The sequence below is a fragment of the Papilio polytes genome, unplaced genomic scaffold, assembly GCF_000836215.1.
Source record: "Papilio polytes unplaced genomic scaffold, Ppol_1.0 DF823879.1, whole genome shotgun sequence".
Lineage (NCBI taxonomy): Eukaryota > Metazoa > Arthropoda > Insecta > Lepidoptera > Papilionidae > Papilio > Papilio polytes.
This window is the reverse complement of record NW_013525325.1, coordinates 1,719,447-1,743,251: the sequence shown is the minus strand read 5'-3', so window position 1 is coordinate 1,743,251 and position 23,805 is coordinate 1,719,447. Positions and strand designations below refer to the sequence as shown.

The following is a 23,805-nucleotide window of genomic DNA, read 5'->3' as shown; positions in this document are numbered from 1 at the left end:
TGACTGATGTATAAAAAAAAACAAGTTACAAAGAGAACAGCCTGATATTAAAAATTGTATGTTGCTAACATTAAACATGGACAAAAAGTTTAACTAGATTTTTGATATTAGTTACGTATTTTCACTGGTTATCTTTAATCTAGATTTTGAGAGATATAATATCGTTTCTTTGAATAATAAAATCGAAACATGATGTTAAACATAACAGTAATACATTGATGCGAGTTACAGTCATTTTGGAAACATAAAAGAAAATAACATATTTTGGGTGGATTTTATTTTAGATGGCAACACTGAATAATAAAATAGATACCATAAATCGCATAGAAGATTATAGGAAAAATGCAGTAAGGTAAATAACTTTTGAAATAATTTATAAATGACTATCTTTCGCCCTATAAGTCCCTAGTATCCCATGTGTTTTTGTTCATCTCTACAAAATATCGACATCTGTTGAGCCGTCTTTTATAATATTAGTATGATTTATTTGTATTTTAATCGTCCATTACTAAAACATTTGTACTAAAAATGTTTGATGTCTAGAAAGTTAATGTAACTTTTAACAAAATCCAAATGTGAACGTAAAGCAATTAGTGCCATATATTTCCGCAGTAAATATTCTCGGTAAATTGTAGAAAATGTTACTGTTTTCTACAGCTATCTCCTCTGCAATTAAATTGTGCTTATTATACATGGATCAGAGAGTTAAGCCCTATGTTATCATATGATAGTGGCCGACCTCAAGGAAAAGGTCGTGCTTTAATTAGTGCAACAACTAGAAGTTCCTATTCATTATAATTCAAGTCGCGAGCTGAGTTACAAGTTTTTTTTTATATTTTCCCGCGGTAAGAACAAAATGTGTCATTATTAAATAGTTTCCTTTTTCCGTCTCCTTTCTATGGTAATGCCGTTTTATTGTCAAATAATTAAATTAAAAAATAATAAGAATTTAAAATTAACATTTCCGCTTCAGACAATTACGAGTTATTGTTGTTTTTCTTGGTTTGTTTATAAATATATTTTTTTAATTTCATTAATTGTAATGTAACATTCAGTACCAGAGTATAGTTGGGCATCATCCAATATTATCTAGTGCTTGAGCCAAGCGTCCAATGCGTGTTACCTAACGAATAAAGTTCTCTTTCAGTTTATACCACCTCGTGCGAACAAAACGGCGTTATCGCATCATAAAAGTGAATTCCTATTATTGTTATAAAACCTCTTTATATAATAACATCTCGAGGATAATATTACAATTATAATTCTTGATATGAACGTGGCCGCGGCAATTCCGGTCTCAATTTAGATAAAGATTATATAGTGGTGCAGAGATAAAGGATTTTATTGTAGGCAATTCATACAAAAGACGTGGTGCCTTAATAGTGAGGACATTTCTTTACTGTTTGTGATAAGAAGTGCTTCGGTCGACGTGTATCAAGATGTCAAAGGACTTGGTTAATAGCAAGGTAAATATTTACATCGATATATACATTTAATCCCGAGTGTGACTGCTGAAGCACATGTACGAAAAATGTTCTCCGGGAGGACATGAAGAATAATAGGAGGGATCCTATTCTTCTAAACATAAACAGAGACAAAAATCTATTTTTGTACATTTGTTTTGACAGTGGACTTACGAACTAATGTTTGAATAATACTAACATCGTCATTTTAATCGTCAATATGTTATGTAATGTTTTCTTCGAGCCGTTTGTTTTTCTTTGCATGTATAAGTTATGTAAGATGTTGACAATGACCTCTAAATAAGAAAATATTGCTAACTGTTTGTATAACATGTAATAAAAATTATAAAAATTAAAAACTACGAAGTACAGCAGTAAACGCTAGCACGAAAATATTTTACCTAAGTATTTAAAAAAAATCTATTAATCAATTACAGCGCAGTGCAATATAAATTTTTATTACAACATTAAAGCCTTTATCAGATCACAGTTTAAACACAAGCATTATATTATAATGTTTAAATTTAATTTATTTATAAAAAAATATATTTACAATCGTATTTTTAAAATTAGTGTAATTCAAGAAAACGACACATTTCGATTAATTCTATCTAGTTAAGTAATAAAAAATGAAAAAGCAACTGTATATAAAAAATAAAATAAATGTAATTGTGATGATAATTATAGATAATAAGTAACACACGACATTTTTTTTCAACGTATTGTCTGAATTAAAACACACAGACACGCGAACTGTCAATAATGAGAATGTAACAAATTAAAAACTCTTGAGCACACGTTTTTATAGGGTGGCGGCACGACTGGCCTGTCTTGGATTTGTCCTAGTTTGAAATGTATGCAACCTCGTTCAAAGAAAACACTAATACCAAAGGTATGAGAAATATAAAATTGTCAAGAGTAAAGGGAATTTTCGATGTGCTTGAACCAGTTACAAATTGTAACTTACAATGTTTGTTTTTCGTTTTTGAATATTGCCCTTGAAAATCCGTTATGTTTACACGTAATTACGTTCTTTAAGATTTTCATAAATTACCAGCAATTTATTATAAAAAATACCTATATTACAAGGTTATTGTGGTGTCTTCATTGCTTGCCTGTTGTGAATGTCCATAACCTTTCGAAATACCTTGTGTTGTAAATGCTGGTATATCGTGTTTTCCTGACAATTGACACTTTATATCTATTATCATTTTTTAATTTTAACTGCTTATCTTTGATATGAACTCATTAAAACTGTTTTCTTTTTTTACAATGTTTTTTATCGATCATGGTTACCCTACTTCGTATTTACTTCAGTATGCATTACGCACGTGTAAACTAGAACCGTAAATCCCCAGATAGCTTGAGGAAATTGTAATGTTTCGAGGCGTTCAATATGGTCTGCTCATTACGTACGTTGTAACTTTTTTTTTACAAATATTGTAGTTTAGATTATTTATTTTTAAAAATCTCCAACCACGATAGAACTAACATAATTATATGGAAATAGATAACACTGTGAATAAACCTGAATGAATGGTAAATATTATATAATATAATGGTAGATAATAATAAAATTTAGATAGTAAAGTGCATAAACCACTAATTCACAATGTAATTGTCAATTTTAAAAAAAAAACAATCGTGTTTGTTATAATAAAAAAAATAAACAACAATCGCAGTCGCAAATAAATGCATTAACGTAAATAATTTCATGAATCATTCATCTACTATTTTGTTACCTTCATTGACACGTGATATCTCTATGTAGAAAAAAATCACGTGCTCATATAGACTTATGTTAGCATCAGGTAAATATTATATTGGACAAATTAAATAAAACGTAATGATGAATACGCGTATTCTACAATTTTATTACATGTAAAAACGTATGTCATAAAAGGTGAATGCACTTTGAATTTACACAACTATTTAGGTATTTTACTTCGAAAAAAAAAGTAGTAAAGAAAATAGTTTAGGTAACTATAACTTTAGGTCAACTTACCCCTCGAGCAAAAGGGCGGGTTTTTTAATTTTACGCCGGTTTCCGTTCATGTCACCGTGTCCACGTAAAATATGAATGAGTAGCTGTAAATTTAATTTTATTGTTTACATTTGACAAATTGTCAATAGCAAATGTCAAAATGACATGACATGACAAACCTCGGCAATCTTGCTTTCTTGATGATGGTAACAACTTATGGTCTCTTTTCCACATTAGGGTTTTTATCCAAAATGTTTACCCCTAAGTTTAATGTCGAGAAAATATATAGCCTAAAGCGTGACGTAAGTGTAGGGCTGTTTATTAAAAAATAATTGTTAAAAAATATGCTGTAATTGCTGACATCTTAGGCAACAAAGAAGTGTGAGTTTACGCTTTATTATAATAATATAGATAAGAGATTTATGTATATGTTGCTATGAAATATACAGAACATAAGAACGTGGATCGGATAATAAATTAGAATTGATTGAGATGATCTCATTCACAGAACGCACATCTCAGTTTACATACAATATTGCACACTAGTTGCACACAAGTTGTACACACACTTGCACACACAGAATATAGCATTGTATTATCTGCGGTACGACTCATGATTCTCAGAATTTATTAAAGTTGATAGAGACAATTGGATTTACAGGACAATTTATATGTTTAAGACGCATATGCGCTTACGTCAATAACAATCTAATTCGCAGGACAAATAATTTAGTGCATTTAAACCCAAATGAATCACGGACTATGACGTTTACTCGTGATTATTTTATTTCGTAGTGAGTAGTGACCTTTAGCAAGGGCTATAATGCACCCAACAGTTTCCCTTACGTAGTTTCCTGTATAAGTCGCTTATGTTTAACTCAGTATTCAATGTTACACGCAACATAACCAATATTTAATCCGTATAGATAAATCGTAGTGTTAAGAAAAAATCAGTACTTACTGTTCTGGAGGATTGGCGCAACACTAGATTATTGGCATATACGTTCGTCCCTATCTGACATCTGTCAATGTCATTCTGACGTATTATATAAGCGCGCCATTCTGACGGGAGGCGGGAACTTTTGTTTAATTTAATTACGTTATTATAATTATATTAACGTCCTTTCAGTAACTTTGTTGTGACTCATTCCATTTTCTAGATAAATGCATAATAATATTTCTTCAAAGAAAAAGTTATAAGAGAAAGAGGAACGCATAAATCTTTACCTATGTTGTTACGTCATCTTATAAAGTCGACTTAGAACGTAATGAAAATAAAATTAAGAATAACCTATTGTTGGTGTATACTTACTATTGAGATGGGAATACACGATTATTTTTATATTAGATTGGTTGGTTTTAAATACAAATTAGTGAAAGGACAAAGCACTTTAGTAAAGCCCCGAATGTGACATCGATGAGTAATAATTATTTATCTTTTTATGATAGGGTTTATATTATTGGCAACAATAGTTTAATCAACTAATAAACTCATAATTTGATAACAATCAATTACCGTACCGTTGCGGACTATGAGGTAAATTGTACTAATAAAATGCCTCCACAATATATAGAAAGAAAAATTGTAGCAGGAACCCAAGAACAAGATGCAGAAGTTTTTATTTCCAATATTTTATGTCACCGACAAACTGAGAATGCCGTCCGAAAATAATTTGCAAAAACAAATTGGAAATTCGTATTACGAACGAATTCATTTGTAAAATGACTCCTTGGTTCGACATTTCATCACACATGGTTTTTTTAATTTAGTATTTTTAAACTAAAATGATGTTTGTTATTTCATGAAAAATAAACGCAAATGCCGTATCTACGTTTTTGTACGACTTCGATAACTTCGTTATATTTATTAACGCAGGCCATATCTAGACTGTCTACTGTCTGGACATGCCAGAACTCAACTTTCTCTGTTTTTGTCACTGTATTGGACTGACATCGCAAAATTTGAGTGTAATCTATTGATTACTTTCTTTTGTATTGTTTGAAATAAAAACAACGTTATATTTCAATTCGTAATGGATTAAAAGGAAAGAGAATTATCGATTTTCCACCTAAACCGGTTGGGTTGTAGAACAATAACTATGTAAAATTGGTACAAGGTTAAAACAGCAACGATATTGAGTTTAATCGTAGTTTAAAATGTAAGGTAAGAAATAAAATGAAAGCACGTATTTAAAGAAACGTTGTGTAAGTCTTATTTGGTTACGGTACACGTGCACGGTATCAGGCATCACAAAACATGTACAGAGGCACGTCGGCAGTGACACACCTCACTTCACCCAATCCAAATATACTCGAACGTTTGGCTGCAAGTAACCTTTTCTTAGAAGCCAAAGCCTCTGTGACTACGCAAAATATACTGTATCTCGTGTCACAATACTATAGCAATGATTATTAACTTGAAATCGTTTAATCATACTAATATTATAAATGCGAAAGTGTAGATGAATGGAGGGATGTTCGAGTTTGTAGCCTCAACTGATGAACGGATTTCGATGAATTTTGGCATAGACGTAGACAATCTGGAAGAACACATAAACTACTCGCCTTTGGTTTTTAATTCCACGCGGACGGAGTCGCGGGCGAGAACTAGTAATAGTAATATATGCGGTTGGCTGAATTTCCTATTCACTGAATGTTAAGTTGTAGTTTTTGATCCTTAAAATAAATTAAAAGATGAAACTAAAATCACCTACCTGCAAGACATTTTATTATGCACGAGTTTTTGCCCGCGACTTCGTCTGTGCACGATTATTTAAAACAAATGTATATCTATGTGTTAGACTATTATCTCCATCTATGACAAATTTCACCGAGATCCGTTCTACAGTTTACGCTACAAACTCTAATAAACATCCATCTATCTATCAATCTATCTAAACTTTCGCATTTACAATATTGGTAAGATTCGTGAGGTAGGACACAAATAATACAATACTACCTACTTTATTTGACATTAGTAGCTCTTCTTGTAAGTACTTAGTTTTAAATTAACGTGGGCACTTCTAGCATACTTTAAAGATTTAAAAATAATTTGAAAGTAAGTATAGGTATTTCAATCGGTGCATTTCATAAGTCATTTACAGCTGTTGCGTTATTTGAACGGGGATTGCGTGAAGGCCATCACGTGAACGGCAAGATCGCGTCGCGCCGCGCCCGTTTCGGTTCGGGGGCCGGGCGTGACGTCACATGGCGTAAGGGCCGCGGGGCGCGGGGCGCGAGGCGGGTAGCGGCCGGAGCGGAGGGTGTGGTGCACATGCGCCGCGACCGCGTCGTCTCAAGGTGACCCTGTGCTCGCCGTGCAAGTGCCCGACGCCGCGCCGCCGCACGTTAATCGGTTCCTTTCACTTGTACACGATCAAACGGTCTCGGATATACCGGTATTCGTGTGAATGCGGATATCGGCCGTGTCTTTGCCAGGTGGAATTTATGACAGCACCCTGTGGACGCCGACGCTACTTGTTCATCATCTGTTATCTCGGTCGTCGCGACCAACAAGACGAATCGATATGCGTCAAGCGAGAGACATCGTGAGTATCGTAATATCAAATATTTGCTAAAACTAGTATCTAGTAGGTTTACGAAAAATTTCCAACAGAAGTTAGTTATATCTTAACATACATTATATTGTTATAAATGTAGTAATTCACACAAAGGTGTAAATCACACACATTATGTCTGCTACCTTGAATATACGCTAACTTCTCTAATGTAATTATGCCAATGCGATCAATGATTGACCAAATTTATACATATAATGATAATAACTTTGCAATTAGAAACATTTTAATCCAATCAATGTCCAATATTGGTGATTTAGTAATTTGTTTTCAAAGTACCTCCATTTTATCTAAAAATAAAATACACTTGAATGAAATGGCACAACACGATGTCAATCAGTCAAGTATGCTTGTAACTACAAATCTCTATGTTCTGAAATCCATAGGGCCACGTTAAATTAAGGTTAGAGGATGACAGACGATATTTTTTATATTAACCAAAACCATTTCCTAGTAAATAATATGGCATTTTGAAATCCAAACAATGTCCACAGATTGGAAGTTTGACATTTCAAAATTAAAATAAACAAATACCTACACGGAAACTCGCTTTAACCTAGTATAATTCGTTATGTCAAAAACGACATAATACATTTAAACTGGATATAACCAGTGGTTTAAACGATTTGATAATTTAACAACCACGTTTTTACTGATATTAATACAGAAATCATGACTTTATCCATGTTGTAATAAAAGTATTTAAATAAATAAGTTGTGAAGCGCAAAGATCTATTGCACGATGTAGATATCGCTTATAGTTTGTTTTGTTACAAACTAAAAAAACTTGTTTACTGCATTGTAATTATTATATATCAAAAAAAATGTTGACTAGTAAGCGTTACTCTTAATTTTACGTCTTAGCAATGTTATAATCTACACTAAGAGATAAATATTAAACGATTCTGAAAAAGACAGTCTTAAATAAACGATATGCTGGTCAATCTATACGTAGATTGTTTCATACAAGTTTGTCTAATCTGGGTTCGATATTCAAACGTATTGTAAATGACAACACTGACGCAATTTCCTTCCACGACCTCCGGAAACCTCTTATTGGGAAATTCTCACCTCTATCCTAGGCATCTATAGCTTATAAATCTATGTGCTCCATCATTTTACCTAAAAGATAAACGAGAGAAGACACTTTTATCCAATAATCATTCTCATTCTTTTATTAACCTCATCCTCTTAGCAATAATTGCAATGGAAAGTTTATAATTGATTGCCTATAGAGATAGTGATTTATCAGTGAATGCACGCAAATAAACGATATCTAAAAAGCGATTCGCTGTTTTTATCTACATACTCGAACTTAAAGTAGTGCGATAATTCTGTCTGCTGACAATAGATTTCGGAAATGTCTGCTATTTCACGAATTAAATTTTTATAATCTTTAGATTTTGCAATTAATTGAAGGTAGAAACATTTGCGTTTACTTAATTGTATTAAGTTTATTAGACAACGTACATAAACAACACTTTAAGTTTAAAAAACACGCACGTCATATTTAGGATCTACGTAGGACTTCGAAATAGTATTATATTTTGTCTTCGTTGTTTGGTTATTGTGGTTGTGGGGAATCCCAGGTTAATGCGTACGTTTTCCTGCTGTAAACATAAGCAGTTTTAATACCTTTATTATCAATACTTTCTTGAAGTTTAAAGCCGTTTAAACACTGATTTAGTTTAGTGTTTTCAATCTATACAATCATTTATTAAAAACAGTAACCTTGTGAATATTTTCATCAAACACTACTTTCAACGTCTGTAGACCTTAGAACTTTCATTAACGTCACAACGATTTATGTATGTCTTATGTATTATAGTACTAGAATACGCCCGCGACTGCGTCCGTGCAGAATTAAAAAAAAAGTTAGTAGCCTATGTGTTCTTCCAGGCTATCCTCTACATCTATGCCAAATTTCATAGAGATCCGTTCAGTGGTTTAGGCTACATCCAACCCATCCATCTAAACTTTCGCATTTATAATATAAGTAAGAAGTAAGATGAAGTATATTTGAAGCAGTGATTACTAAAGTGGTTCTCAAACATCTGCCAAAGGTGCACGATTAACGAAAATAAGGCAGAGAATCCACAAGTTGAAGATATAATTGAGTGGCGTAAGGTTCACTGAAGCTAGCCAAATTTTGGTAGATTTCCACGAGATAAAAAGTTTTGAGAATCTCCATATTAAAGTAAACACGCAGGGAGAGTTTGTAGCTTTTAACTAGCAGCACTGACAAAGAAATTAACAACAAACATAGATTAAGATAATGAAGTGATCGATTTTGAAAGTAAAGGTTTTGGTTGTGTAAATTTTTAAATATCGTCGCTATCACGAGACGAACGAAAATAAACAACACGTACAAGGAACAATGCCAAGAAAGTGTTCCGAAGTGCGTTAGTCCTCCGCACGAGTTGTACGAAAATAAAACTTTGCATATCGCCATTTCTGATTCACAAACAGAGGTAGTTTCTATCGATACAGACCATAAACTTTATTGATATTGATTTTCTGTTATTGCGCAATAAATGATTAAAATTCAATTGGTACCCACCTACTTGCATTACAATAATTTTTACGTTTGTACATTTTAAAACACGATCACTATTCTAGTTTTATTAAGGGTTGTGGCATCAGCACATCGAGCCAATATTCTGGCTTTGTTAATACAAACACAGATGAATTAGTAAGAACCTCGACTTTTTCGATGTCAGTTTATCCTGTTTTTGCATCTCTTGGATTCGATTACAATTACAATGTTTTAAAGTATGCGAAGTCAATTAGCTATTTCCTAGGACAGCCAAACTAGATAAGTAATACAGACTTATGCCGCATTGATTCTTGGAGTAAATGACATGCTGGCCTTGACGTCACAGGTCATTGCATCCTGTCTAACTCAGTATGGTCTGACTGGTTTCCCGTGCATAATGCATACCGAGTAACCTGCGCCGGCACGTTTACTTACGAAAATTCTTACCAGCGTTCAATGTTTTACGTAATTAAAATAGACAATTTCCTGCTCACGTTTACTGAATTTAGACTACATGTTGACGTAACAAATGGATATAAAAATTCAATTTTTAGGGCCTATCCCACCACTGGCTGGTAGAGGCTCAGATAGCTCAAAAACGACGTCATTTCCATATAAGGGAACAAAACCCGATATTTCCATCACATTTTTTACACGTTCGATTGTTATCAGACAATTTACAAATTGATGGGAAGGCCCTTTTTAATTAAAGTATTATGTCTAATGTAATCAAGTCCTCGGTGAAAAAGTATGTTTCATATTTGAAAATTGAAAACTCCTCTTTCTTTTACTGGCACTTGTAACACTGCAACTCAATGCATAAATAAAAAATTGTGTCTTCTGATCATTGCGAAAATCCAATCGGTTTATTTTTAAATTTTCAAACAAATAATATGCAGGTTCGTGTCGATAAAACATTTTAAAGTCGGAAAACAATACATCATTATTTGGCCCCACACCGATGCAATTGTAAATATAGAAAACGTCGACTCGAGCTCGAGGAATTCTACTGACGTCAGAAACAAGCCCACGCGTCAGCCAATCACATCCATACACCAAGAGGCGCGCCTGAACTACAGATACGGATTACGTACTGATATACTTCAATCTGTAGTACCCAAAAATTCATAACAACTGTACCTTAAAATTACAGAAAGCAAATTCTTATTAGAAAGGTTAATAGAAACGATAGATGAGATATTCTAATATAATTCCGTTATTTTAGTTAGAGTCACTAGCTACGCTACTCTTGCACATACCTTGCCGGTGCATATGAGAGGGATGACAACAGTTTATTATGAATGAAACATGCGCATTAGTCAGTTCAGTTTGAAACACGTTCGAGTGCGACGGTCAGCGCAACGCCGCTCTTTTCGTATTCCTCATTTTGTAGTTGATTCGGTTAGTCGTGCTCGCGTTGTACACGACAAAACGTGTTGCGTATATAAAACACGTATCATTTTTTTTTAATCCAAAAATCAAAATGGGTATGGCTGTTAATAATTTACCACAGGTGAGTACTTTATAACGTATTGTTACATAATTTTTTCTTCAAGTGTTTGCCGGTTTAATATTGATGGGAAAGCAACCATAAGCAATGTGTAGTAGAGAGTTTGTAATGACCGCTTTGACCTTCAGAACTCGTACGCGATAATAGACGATTTGCCCGCTATGGCTAGTTTATCCGCAAGGAAATTGCATTTGTTTAGACTGTCTTAACATTCTTATTATGTATTTGTTCTTCTCGTTATATACCAACCGTCGGCAACCTAAAAATGTTTACATACATTCTGTAAGTAAAGTGAGAAAACTAGAGTTCAAATAATTTTTCGGCCAATTTAATTAACATGCTATATACCTTGCTAATGAAACAACAATTTCGATTTAATTAACATGTTTTTACAAAGACAAAACTGTTACTTTAACCTTCCTTTTACTCAACCTTAACTGTCGATTGACCAATTGGTTTCACTGTAATAATAAATAAAATAATTATAGAAATGTATTACAAATATTTCAATTAATTCGCGAAATGTTAGTAGTTGCTTTTTAATGAATTTCATTTTTTGAAACCTTGAATATGTAAACCATCCATAATATTAAAATGGTAACCATTATTTTCTGATTACACAGATCCGCGAAGAATGCGAGGTCTTTCACCTCACGGATAAACAGATCAGGGAGATAATGAGCAGACTACACAACGATCTGCTCAAAGGACTCGGCAAAGACAGTCACGCCACATCCATCGTCAAATGCTGGATAACATATATACAGGATTTACCAAATGGCAAAGGTAATTTCGTATAAATGAACAACTAATTTCACAACGACCTCGGAAATATTTACGACTTCCTGCCCGCCGAGGCCTACTTGAAAATGAGACCAAATAAATATTACATTATCTTTATCAAAATACGCATACTTTTTTTTAGCAAATTTTATACTTTATTACTGGAAATGCACAATAGACACACACCCATAAATATAGTAATCATGAAAATACAAAAAAGAAATACTAGATAGAACAATCTACAGTTTTGTTTAGTCATTGCAAGAATGAGGTGGATAATAATATGCTTTAGGAGGAAAATTTACGTTTGTGGCAACTGTGCATTATTTGTTATAATACCTACATATTTTTTTTCTTTTATTTTGTACCGTTATCAAGTAGAAATGGTCTGTCTAAAATTTTTTTAATTCGATTTTTGTGAGAAGAATAATCTCAAGCTTTAGTACGTTGGTTTACTATACATATTCGACTAACGTACAAAATTACTTTAAAACTATTTTTTTGTTAATTATGACATATTTTCTTATAAGGTTACTTTTCGGAACGTTTTTCTATCGATAATCACTATATCGTATATTGATTTCTTTTCAGAACGAGGTAAATTTTTGGCGTTAGATTTAGGTGGTACAAATTTTAGAGTTTTAATAATAAACCTTGGTGAGAATCACTTTGATATGCAGTCGAAGATTTACGCCATACCCAACCACATAATGACCGGTACTGGTGTGGCGCTGTTTGATCACATCGCTGAATGTCTGGCTAATTTTATGAAGGTAAACACTCAGTAATACTTAAAATAATATTTTCATATTTTAAGTTAATTTTTGATCGTCATTTTTTTAAATTTAATTGAATATAATTGCCTATACTCCGTTATCATCTCCAGCCAGTAATCTCGTTCAGTTACCATCAGAATAATCTTTTTAGTAGTAATTTTCATATCTAATTAACACTAGACTAGACAGTTGTCCCGTGTATTGTAGCATTTTACTATTATTTTTAAGGAACACAACGTGTACGAGGAGCGCCTAGCCCTGGGTTTCACATTCAGCTTCCCGCTAAAGCAGCTTGGGCTGACTAAAGGAATCCTCCAGCGCTGGACCAAAGGATTCTCATGCAGTGGTGTGGTCGGAGAAGACGTTGTTCAAGGCCTTAAAGATGCTATAGCGAGACGAGGGGTACGTTTAACTTGTTCTTAACACCTCCAGTGTCATTAACTTAAAAAAACGTAGTAGCATTTGATGTGTTCATTACATAGTAAAGGTCATGTCAAATATCTCAAAGGCTCTAAGTTATCTGTGGGCCGTTGTGCCCGCCTTGCCCTAACATTGTGTTTCGAGCCGCTAAGATATTTGAATATTTCTATACCTGGTATTTGATTTATTGGAAAGCCGAATTAACCGCCGGGTAGTTGAAGATCAATTATTTAGTATTCTTGTATAGGCCCTAATATCTACGAATTATTCCATTACCAGAAGCAATCTATTTAAAATATTAATGTCAGGAATGGTACGTAGATTTCAGTGCCTTTAAATAAACTGAGCGAAATATTTATTTGTAACCTATGAAACTTTAATGTTGTTTTCTCAAAGAATCACTTTCGTAATGGAATTTTTATCTTTTCTTGATACATAATATGGACATTTTGGAAATAAGGGGGTCGAAATTTTTGCAGGATCTTTCGTTGTCCGTGATGGGCATTCTTAACGATGCAAGCGGGGCTCTTATGTCGTGTGCGCATAAGGACCCCTATTGTCGCATAGGAATTATAATCGGTGAGTTGACGATGATAGTCGCTCTCTTCTAGCATAAGGCATGTTATATGGAGCCGATATGAGAGCCAATAGAGGTTTTCAATTTTAAGCAAAGCATATCATGTTTAAAAACATTTTTTTTCTAATAAATCTCTCTTGTTTCTTAGAAATTTAAATATCCAACTGGTTTTACGATTTTAACCTTGAAATATTTGTTCTTGAAATGTATCGTTTTTATAGAGTTAACTTCGCTAGTAGTAATCGCAATCAATTCGATTTATAAAGAAAATAAAATAACAATACGTCGTTTTTTTATTATCGTATGATTAAATAAGGTATATTTACCTATATTTTTAATCTATTTCTTATTTAAATGTTCATGTATTTTTTTATATTAAAAAGTAGAAAGCTAAATATGGATACGATTTTTGAACATGATTTGCTTCCATATTGAATTCCTCTATGATCATCATCAACATATCGCGGGTGTGTCATATCGTAGGGACTGGAATAACGACTATTTCTTATTAAAACCGCATGTTTTCTCACTCTTGTAGGACGTACAGATCGATATATGCGCTATACTCAATGACACAACGGGCACATTGATGTCTTGTGCGTGGAAAAATCACAACTGCAAAATAGGACTCATTGTTGGTAGGTCTATAATTGATTATGTCGGTTTTTGTGTGCACTTAACTTGCTTGTCCACGTTAATCTATCGTTTCATCATACGAGGTGTAAGATAACATTTTAAAATTTCATTTGATTATGTAACCTTTGAAATCGAACATATCGTATGTCTATTTTCACTAGTCCTTATTGTGACTGTGGTAAGTACCATTTTCGTTTGAAATATCCTTTAAAAATATTATGCTTTATGTATTTTGTTCTCCTTAAATTGTAAAATAACAAGTGAAGAACACTTCTTTTGTAAGATCTTTATTTATAGTGATTTATGAAATAATCTCGTATTTTAATATATGGTATAAACATGACTATAATTATAAAATGAGTAGTCACCGTTTAAGTCTTGTAAACTATTAAATAACTAACAATCTTTGTCGCAAGTAGTTTTATAATTTTTACGCAAATAGATAAATCCTTTTCTTCCTTCATTATGTATTCATCACTTTAAAAACTCATACATATGTTAACAATTTTATTCATATGTAACCTTTTTATTGCATGCTGCATGTTATTGCTATTTTGTCATATCTTCAATGTAATTTAGAAAACTCTGAAACCTACTCACTATGATCCGATTTAGAGATTTGAAATTCTTAAAGTAATCCTATAACAGATGTAACTAGTTTCGTCTTGATCTCATAAGAAACCAAATCTTATTGTTGTTGTTATTATACGAAGTTAAAAAAAAATTACCCACAGATAAATTACCTTCCTAATGGTGAAAGAATTTTTGAAATCAGCCCAGTAGTTTCTGAGTTATTTCTATGTACAGAAAAATATATTATTGTATGTAGGTACCGGCAGTAACGCGTGTTATGTTGAGAAAACGGAGAATTGTGAGTTATTTGACGGCGAGCCGGGCAAGTCGGAGCTGCTCATCAACACGGAGTGGGGCGCCTTCGGTGACGACGGCTCGTTAGACTTCGTGCGTACGGAGTTCGACAGAGAGGTCGATGTTAACTCCATCAACCCTGGGAAACAAATGTAAGTGATTCTAGCGTGATTAAACACTCAGACCTACTATGCCAGGATCTCCCGCTATTCCAATACGTCTGAATGACATTGACAGCTGTCAGATAGGGAAGGGACGTCTATGCCCATATAGTGTTGCGGCAATCCTACAAGGCAGTACTCTTTAAGTAAATTGATCATAGACAGTTTCTTATCCCACACCCTTTTCATGTTTATTGCATTGTCATATTATATGGCAAAGATTCTACAATGTATTTCATCATTTAGTGCGTCATCTTAGCAAAAATTTGCTGATGATAAGATTGCTTATCGTAATTGACTACACCGAGAATGTCTGCAATAGTAATGATAACAGTGATTAAACAAATCACTTTAACTGACAAACAAAAAAAATTGCACAGTTCAATTATGTTTTTAACTTTACAGAAACGTACACGACAGATTAACTATCAGTTAAATTGTACAGGTCTGTTTCGGTTACACATGTACAACTCAACAGATCGACTGTTCAGTTTAAACTGATGAATTAAAAGTAGTTGTTAATTTTTACGATATGTATGCTAAATTTAATTTTATTCACAAACACCGTTATAATTTATCAGCGTAATACTAAGCAATTATTGTAAATTTTAAAGAATAAGTTTCCTTTATTAGAATAGTTTAAAAAAATACATATGAGCAATTAAATATCAGCATTATATAGGCCTTTTAGTTAATTTCCGATAAAAATGCATAAAAGAGCCCAAATACGTTTAAATGTTTTTTTTTAATCAAATTAGCATTGCAAAACTATTGTTGTTAATCATGACTTTAAGGACAAATAGATACTAGCTTCAGATATGATAAAACTAGTGAAATGTATGAGTTAAAAAAGTGTGTTTCCATTTAGTACTTAAAATTACTAGATTATTGAAATAACATGACAATTAACGCGAATTGATTTTGATAAGATTGAAAATGATCGATGGTTTTGATTCTGGGTATTTCGAATTCGTTCTCGTTGGATTTCAAATTCGTTTGAATCTCACCAACCGATGTTGGATTTCAAAAGTTGATGTACACCCGATGTACTTACGGTGATGGAATACATCAAAAATATGCATGACTGTAAAAAAATTCAAAGATATGTTTAAACTCAACCTATAAGTCCAGCATGGTTTACTAGTACTACCCCTAACTTAATTTAGTCAAACCCAGGTGAGGATGTATAGTGAGGTAATGATTTCAGCCAAGAGAAGATGATATCCGGCATGTATATGGGCGAGCTGGTCCGTCTGGCGCTGGTGAAGTTCACACGCATGGGTCTGCTGTTCGGAGGACAGGGCTCTGAGCTGCTGTTCGAGAGAGGCAGCTTCTATACCAAATATGTCTCTGAGATTGAATCAGACAAGCTGGGAGACTACACCAGCTGTATGGAAGTGCTTGAAGAACTGGGTAAGATATAAAATACTCTTTTATCGGAAAACTAAAACAAACATCTCTTATTAACACAGTAATAATATTTTACGGTTCAACATACAATTCGTTCCAATTAAGAATTTACATGTTAAATCAGTAAGATATCGAATAAAAAAAAATATCAATAAAATAAGATATTTCGGAAATTGTATTTCAAGGGCCTGTCCCACAAAATTGTAAATTTTCAGATAACAATGCAACATGTAAAATATATGTTGCAATATCGGATTATGTTACCTTATCTGACAGTGACGTCATTTTTAAGCTATCTGAGTCTATTAGCCAGTGGTGGGATAGGCCTAAATGCAGTAAAAAAGTAATTAAACTCTAGTGCAAATAAAGTATTTAAAACGCTTTATGTGATGTTAAGATGTTTTGGATAGTAATAATAATGCATAATACGCGTTTTAACATATTTGTTGATTAAGCGCAATACAGAATTTGTTTCGAAACGCTATCGTCAACAATACTGTACGATTACGTAATGATTTCAACGTAATCTTATACGCACTTTATTACATCACATTGGTAAAGAAATATTTATTTTTCAAATAGACATAATGTTTCAACGGGTATACTGCCATTCAAATTTTTTCGAGGCTAGCAATTACAAAACGATCCTCAAAAAATTTAAGATATTAGCAAAATGTAAAATGCGCATCCTTTTACGTCAAACCACAACCCTGTGTTATTTTTCCCATCTACAGTTGACTAATCTAACACATATCTGCGAATATAAGCACTTACAGTTGGTCACGAACCGCTACACATTTTGTTATAACACAAGACATTCTGAAAATCTACTATAGTCTATGTCTACATAAAAAACAAATGAAAAATCCGGGTATGATGAAGTTAAAACTGGATTTAAGGTCAAACTACTCGTACTAATGAAAAACAAAAATACTGATATCATTGTACACACTTCATTCATTAAACAAAATATTTACATTTCATTGGCAAAACATGTATAAAGGTCAATTAAATGTTGATACGTCAATTATAATGAATTATAATAAAAATAAATACACAGTACTTTATGGTTTGCATCACCGATGTGAATTTGATTAAGAAACTCAAACACGCTCTTAAAAATCGTGTCAATTATATTAAACACGTTACTTAATATTTACTACTAAATTAAAAACTATAATTTGATAAATGTATAGAATGAAATATAATTTTCATTGCTTAATGCGGGTAATGTCGCACGGGAAGCTAGTAAGTGATATGCTAATGCATGTAGGTCTGTCGCACGCGTCCGAGGCGGACATGGCCGGCGTGCGGCACGTGTGCGAGAGCGTGTCGCGGCGCGCGGCGCACCTCGTGTCGGCCGGCATCGCCACGCTGCTCAACAAGATGGCGGAGCCGCGCGTCACCGTCGGCATCGATGGCTCCGTCTACCGTTTCCACCCGCACTTCCACACCCTCATGTGCGAAAAGATCTCGCACCTCGTCAGCCCCGGCATACACGTGAGTACACATCACCTCCCCCTACCCCCTCCTCACACTCATAACTAACCTTCTCGTTACTTGTACCACTTAAACTAGCCAAAATAGCAAATATCACTGCTCATAGACATCCGCGATTTCAGATTATTTACCTACATGTAATCAATAGAACGATAAAACTTAAAGCAAATCATATTATATAACTAGCTGTTGCTTGCGACTTCGGCCACATGAAATAAAAAAAAGCCTATGAAACTCGCTGATACCGTAGCTTTTTAATGGTGAAAGAATTTTTGAAATCGGTCCAGTAGTTTTTTTCTTATTTCAATACATACAAAAATACAAATCTTTCCTCTTTTTGATATTAGTATATTATAGTAAAAATATTTCAACTATAAAAACATTCACATTAGAAAGTCCAAACCACCATAATGTTACAAAACGATAGTCGAAAAATATATTGAAACAGTTTTAAATTCGAAATGTGTATTAGATTTGTTTGCGTCAATTGATTAGAGTCGCAAATATTTCCTTAGCATATTACTATCACTGTTGATAAATGTATCGAAGTCGAGCCCCCATACTGTAAACAATAAGTTCAATGTTCATTTGATAAAGTATTGCACAATCTAAATTTATCTCTTAATAACAATACAATAAGTATTATTATTGAGAATCAGATCCGTTAACCTTTTGGTACACACCTCCGATGACGCAATACGGCAATCGTGTTCCGTCTATATCGTTTGTTTTTCTTTAATTCAATATACGAAAGGATACAAATATTCAGAGCCTGTCTCACAATTGTTGTAAATTGTCAGATTACAATCCAACATATACTTACTCTTTGTCTACTTCTACTTGTCTTTTAAACTATCTGAGCCTCAATCAGTCAGTGGAGGGACAGGCCTTTAATATTTTTTCTCTAGTAACCGATTGTCTAATCTTCACATGAAAATTATTCTTTTTTATTAAAGTGTACTTTTCTATCTTATTATGTAGATAGAGTTGTAGCTATTAATTAACCTTTAACTAGCGGAAGTTTGTATTATCATGTAATATCCACGACCAATGATAAAATTATGAACATTAACTATTTTTTTTGTTACATAGTTTTAAAATAAAATACAGAATTTTTTAAATTAATTTTATTTCTAACAATATAACGAATTTAAGTGTACACAGTTTTATACAATAATTTCATTGCTAAATACGTAGATAAAAAATAATAGATAGTGCAGTGTGTTAAATATTTCATCCCGACCTTTGTTATTATGAAATAAACCGTGAGCCGTTTCACTATGAACCAAACAAAGGAGACTGCATTACGAGGTCACTAGAATTTAATCCTTGGCATTCAGAGCGAAGTCCAATTCAAACGTCTACTTTATCGCATTTTAATATTCCAAACTCAAAAACAAAGTCCTCTATATTTCTTGCGCGTTCCTAACCGGTAAGAATATTCAGATACCTACAAACTTTTGCTAGAAAACAAATATTATTGTGCGACATTACGTTTCCTCTTTACTAATATAAAGAGGAAAAGGATTTGGATTTTTGGATTTATGTATTCGATTCATGTAAAAACTACTGGGCCGATTTCAAAAAATCTTTTACCATTAGAAAAGTAATTTATCTGTGAGTAACATAGGCTATATTTCTTAATTTCACGCGGGCGATGTCGCGAGCTATAGCTAGTTTTATATACGTAGTCCACGAAATTCAAAATGGTACTATAATGTAAAAAAACAATATTGCTCATTGTTTTTACCTTCGGTTTTTACATAAATCGACATTTGTAACGACCCATTCTGTAAAAATGCGTCAAGGTATTTTTTTATCATTTCCGCTGACGGAGAGGTATTGGGCATAAACCTTGTGCAAAAATATATACGGCACAGGAAAATGTTTTACAAAGGGATAAACATTTACAATTTCCTTATTCCCCAAAACCTTTTATAATGTACACTTTGCCCTACAACTTCGCATTCGGATTACCTATATACCTCTTTACCTCTATAAGTCAGATCAGGGTTAAATTTTTGCTTGTTTATATTGACATTGTTAGTTACCGAACATCTTTCATTGGATACCTTTAACCTAAACTATTAACTACTAGTTAATTTTAAAAAAGCTATCTGCAATTAAAATGTTTCTTTTTCAGTTCGACTTGATGTTATCAGAAGATGGTAGTGGTCGTGGCGCTGCGCTGGTCGCCGCCGTCGCCTGCCGCCAGAGCCTCGGCGTCGCGTAACACTCTCACCACATCTCACCACTCGCCCCCACTCGCAACCACTCGCCACACACGCCACCACCATTATACCACAAGATAGCTCCAGCAAAGTACATCGATATTATATTTCTTATATTTTTTATGAAATGCGCGTAAATATAGCTGTGAGATATCTTGCTAGTACAAAATATCTGACGCCTGATAACTCTGATATTCAATTCGCCTTAAACTTTATATAGATAATGGTATATTAAATAGAAGTATTTTTTTGTTGTGATTCATAGTTAATATGAAATTATTTATTAGACAAATTTCATACATTTAGATATTAAACGAAAAGAACCATTTTTGTGTACAAATGTTATTCGTAATTGGTCTTACAATATTCTAAATGTTTTAAAATCAACTTCAATAGGCGTTAGATTATTTTAAAAAATACTAGGGGATAAGGTTTTTAAATTTACCGTGCTTATGTTAGGGTGACGATATGTTGGCTTAAGTTGGATAAGTAATGTTTTCAGTGAATAGCGAGAGCTCACTGGCCCCAGAGCGTGTTACAAAATTTTTTAGTAAGATATTAGTTAGTAACTTGTACTGTGTGCTCGTTTAGATTTCTGTGAGACCGTCAAATCATTTGATTACTGAAATATAATTTTTATTTTAAAATTCATATATCTGTTACTTAAATATTATTAATTTATTCGTTTATATTTTTTTAAAGACCTTAATACGTGACTTCATAAATACGATTGCTTACTTAATTGAAATTTGTTATTAAAATACGTACTTTAAAATCTTTTGTATTAGTTGACATCTTTTTTTTAATTGTGTCAATTTAAAAATTTCGATATGCGTGAAAATTCTTATATGTAATTTGATAATACGTACTTACATTTTGTTGCATAAAATTCTTGTAGTTAAATCAACAAAGGCACTAGTAATTTTATTTTCAATTTATTATCAGAAGACTGATTTTGAAACATAACTAAAACTTTCTCAGTTGAACCTCAGAAAGAAACAAGGTATTTAAAAAAAATCAGTTTGAACATAAATTTGAAAGTGTTTTCTGTTGAACCGATCGGTCCAATAGGATTTATTTCCCATTGGACCATAAGTTCAACGGGAAACACCAAACATTTGCATTGGATGCACGCAGAAAATCCCGGGATATTTTGTTTTCAGTGAATAATTATTTTTATTGTGTTGTATTATTTTAAGTTGCAGTTTAAATGTCGTGAAGAAATATAGTAATGTAGTTTAAATTAGGAGAGTTAAAAGTACTTGAAAATAATACAAACAATGAAAGTGAAACTTTTGAATAGTTTTTATTTATAATGGTGATTTACACTTTTATATGATAGTTATTATTTTCGAAATGTTATATGTGCAGTTAAATCCGACTTCGATATGAAGCATTATTGAATTCTAAATGTTTTAAAATCGATTTAAAATTCATAAAAATATCGATTCAAGACATGGTGTAATAAAATTTTGGTACATTAGTTTCTAAGTCGGATGTGATATGTTCACGACGTCAGCCACAAGTACCGGCAGCAATACACGAGAATCTCAGCCGCGGCGTCGTCGCCTGCCGAGTGCTCTCATTAGTATCATTATTTCGATCATTCCACGTAAGGATCATCAAATAGCGAATACAACTGTACGTAATTATTACATTTTGATTGTCAGGTTTCTATTGTAATTAATTTTAATCGTTAGTTGTATTAATTATTGTAAACAATTTAATTATCGACTTATTTCCAACAAGTCTTATAATCTGATTGGTTTTCTAGGAGACTTAAGTGTGTGTTTTAATGTTTTTACTGTGATAGAACTAGGACATATTGTAGAATTGTTTATGTTTTGGATATTTCTTTTTTTAAAATTCGTTTCTGACGTAAATCTTAATTGTATTCTGCCATAATCATTCTTGATATAGAAATAGTGATAATATTAATTTTAAATTTTAAAAATTGGCAATTTATTGGTTATATTTTATAAATCTTGTTATAATAGTTTTGCCCCAGCATATAAATCGTATAAATAACATCCATCATAGTTCCTAGTTATATAAATAGGTGCATTTTATGTTAAGTAACATGTATTCATAATTCTATGTTGTTCGGTAACGAACAGTGTTGCTTTTAATAATGCGGTGTTATTTTGTGGATACATTACGGTTACATTATGTTCAAATTTACTTAATAAAATTGTTGTGGTAATTCAACAAAGTAAACTTCTAAGTTCAATAACAAAATTGTTGTATCGAACTAAAATAACTAATTATTTTAACACTGTAATTTATATTAAATTTGTAACAATAGGTGGGAATGGACATTACGACTAAAGAAAAATCTTTTCATATATTCACTACTGTTGCAAAATAAAATTTTAAAGTAATTAGATAAAGTGTTTCAGAGGCTTGTAATGTCTGTTCCTTACTTAAGTCAACATCATTCAAATGTGGTACTTATTCTAAAATATATTTTTTGTATGTACAAATTGAAATGTTTTATCTTTTTGTTTTTGCTCAAATTTTTACAAACAATAAACACCGGTTAATAAAATTCTTTTATTTATTGGTCAACCTTTTTTCACTAACTTGTAAATCACCCTAAATTACCGATAGAGCAAGGGCGGATTCAGCTGTGGCGCCAGGGGGGTCACATAGTCGTGGTCAAGTAAAGAGATTGACACGACGGTCACGACCCCCATGACCTCCCCCCTTCGATGCACCATTGCAATACAGTCGCCAGCCGACATTATATTTGGTAAATATTTTCTTTAAGGCAAACTAAATTTTTGATAAACCTATTCTGTTCAATATTTTGTATCAAAAATGGATGTTTTAAGGGGTCAATGAAAAGATGATTTTTGATTAACTAATTTATTCAACAAGTGCATTTGCAAAGCATGAAATTACAAGTTGTTCTTAAACCAAAGTTGTGTTCTATGAGATTACAAATATAGTTCTTAGATCATTTACAGTCATTAATGGTGCATATTATATATGCCTGTCACTAACTTAACCTAATATTTAGCATCATAAGTTATCCTAAATATAATTAAAACAATATTCATTAACAAAACAAACATTTATGTTGTGTAAGAAGCAAATTTTTAAAAGAGATTCATTGAAATAGAGAAGAAATATTAATTTGACTAAATCACTTATAAACTTATACATCTAATATATCTTATTCCAATTCAAAGCCTTAATATTTTAATTTATTAGGTTAGCATAAAAAGCTTTAGATTAAATTTCTTTAAGAAAAAGTTTTTATTTTATGCTAAAGCTTCCAGCTTCAAAATAATCCAATAATTATCTCGCCAACAATTTAAAATTACTTTACTTTATTTTACAATTTTCATAAAATCTTAATAATGTTACA

At 32.5% G+C, this 23,805-nt stretch overlaps 1 protein-coding gene across 4 annotated transcripts; it reads left to right on the top strand.

The window, feature by feature from the left end:
* Positions 1-1,317: 1,317 nt before the first annotated feature.
* Positions 1,318-22,960, top strand: LOC106103043 (hexokinase type 2). Of its 4 annotated transcripts, none has more exons than XM_013282688.1 (9): positions 1,318-1,466; positions 11,695-11,857; positions 12,446-12,627; positions 12,859-13,032; positions 14,166-14,265; positions 15,093-15,282; positions 16,499-16,704; positions 17,975-18,201; positions 20,345-22,960. In XM_013282688.1, exons 1-9 carry the CDS (start codon positions 1,440-1,442, stop codon positions 20,432-20,434), a joined length of 1,359 nt encoding a protein of 452 aa, XP_013138142.1. In that variant the 5' UTR covers positions 1,318-1,439; the 3' UTR covers positions 20,435-22,960. The 4 variants fall into 4 exon arrangements, with proteins under 4 accessions (XP_013138142.1, XP_013138140.1, XP_013138139.1 ...); XM_013282686.1 differs by lacking the exons at positions 1,318-1,466; positions 14,166-14,265 and adding exons at positions 6,732-6,995; positions 13,530-13,629; XM_013282685.1 differs by lacking the exon at positions 1,318-1,466 and adding an exon at positions 6,737-6,995.
* The last annotated feature ends 845 nt before the right edge of the window (positions 22,961-23,805 follow it).

Coding starts and splice junctions, on each gene's coding strand:
- LOC106103043 (XM_013282686.1), top strand. CDS start 6,858: ATGCGGATATCGGCCGTGTCTTTGCCAGGTGGAATTTATGACAGCACC. Junction 6,996..11,694: donor TGCGTCAAGCGAGAGACATC/GTGAGTATCGTA, acceptor CTGATTACACAG/ATCCGCGAAGAATGCGAGGT. Junction 13,630..15,092: donor TCGCATAGGAATTATAATCG/GTGAGTTGACGA, acceptor TATTGTATGTAG/GTACCGGCAGTAACGCGTGT.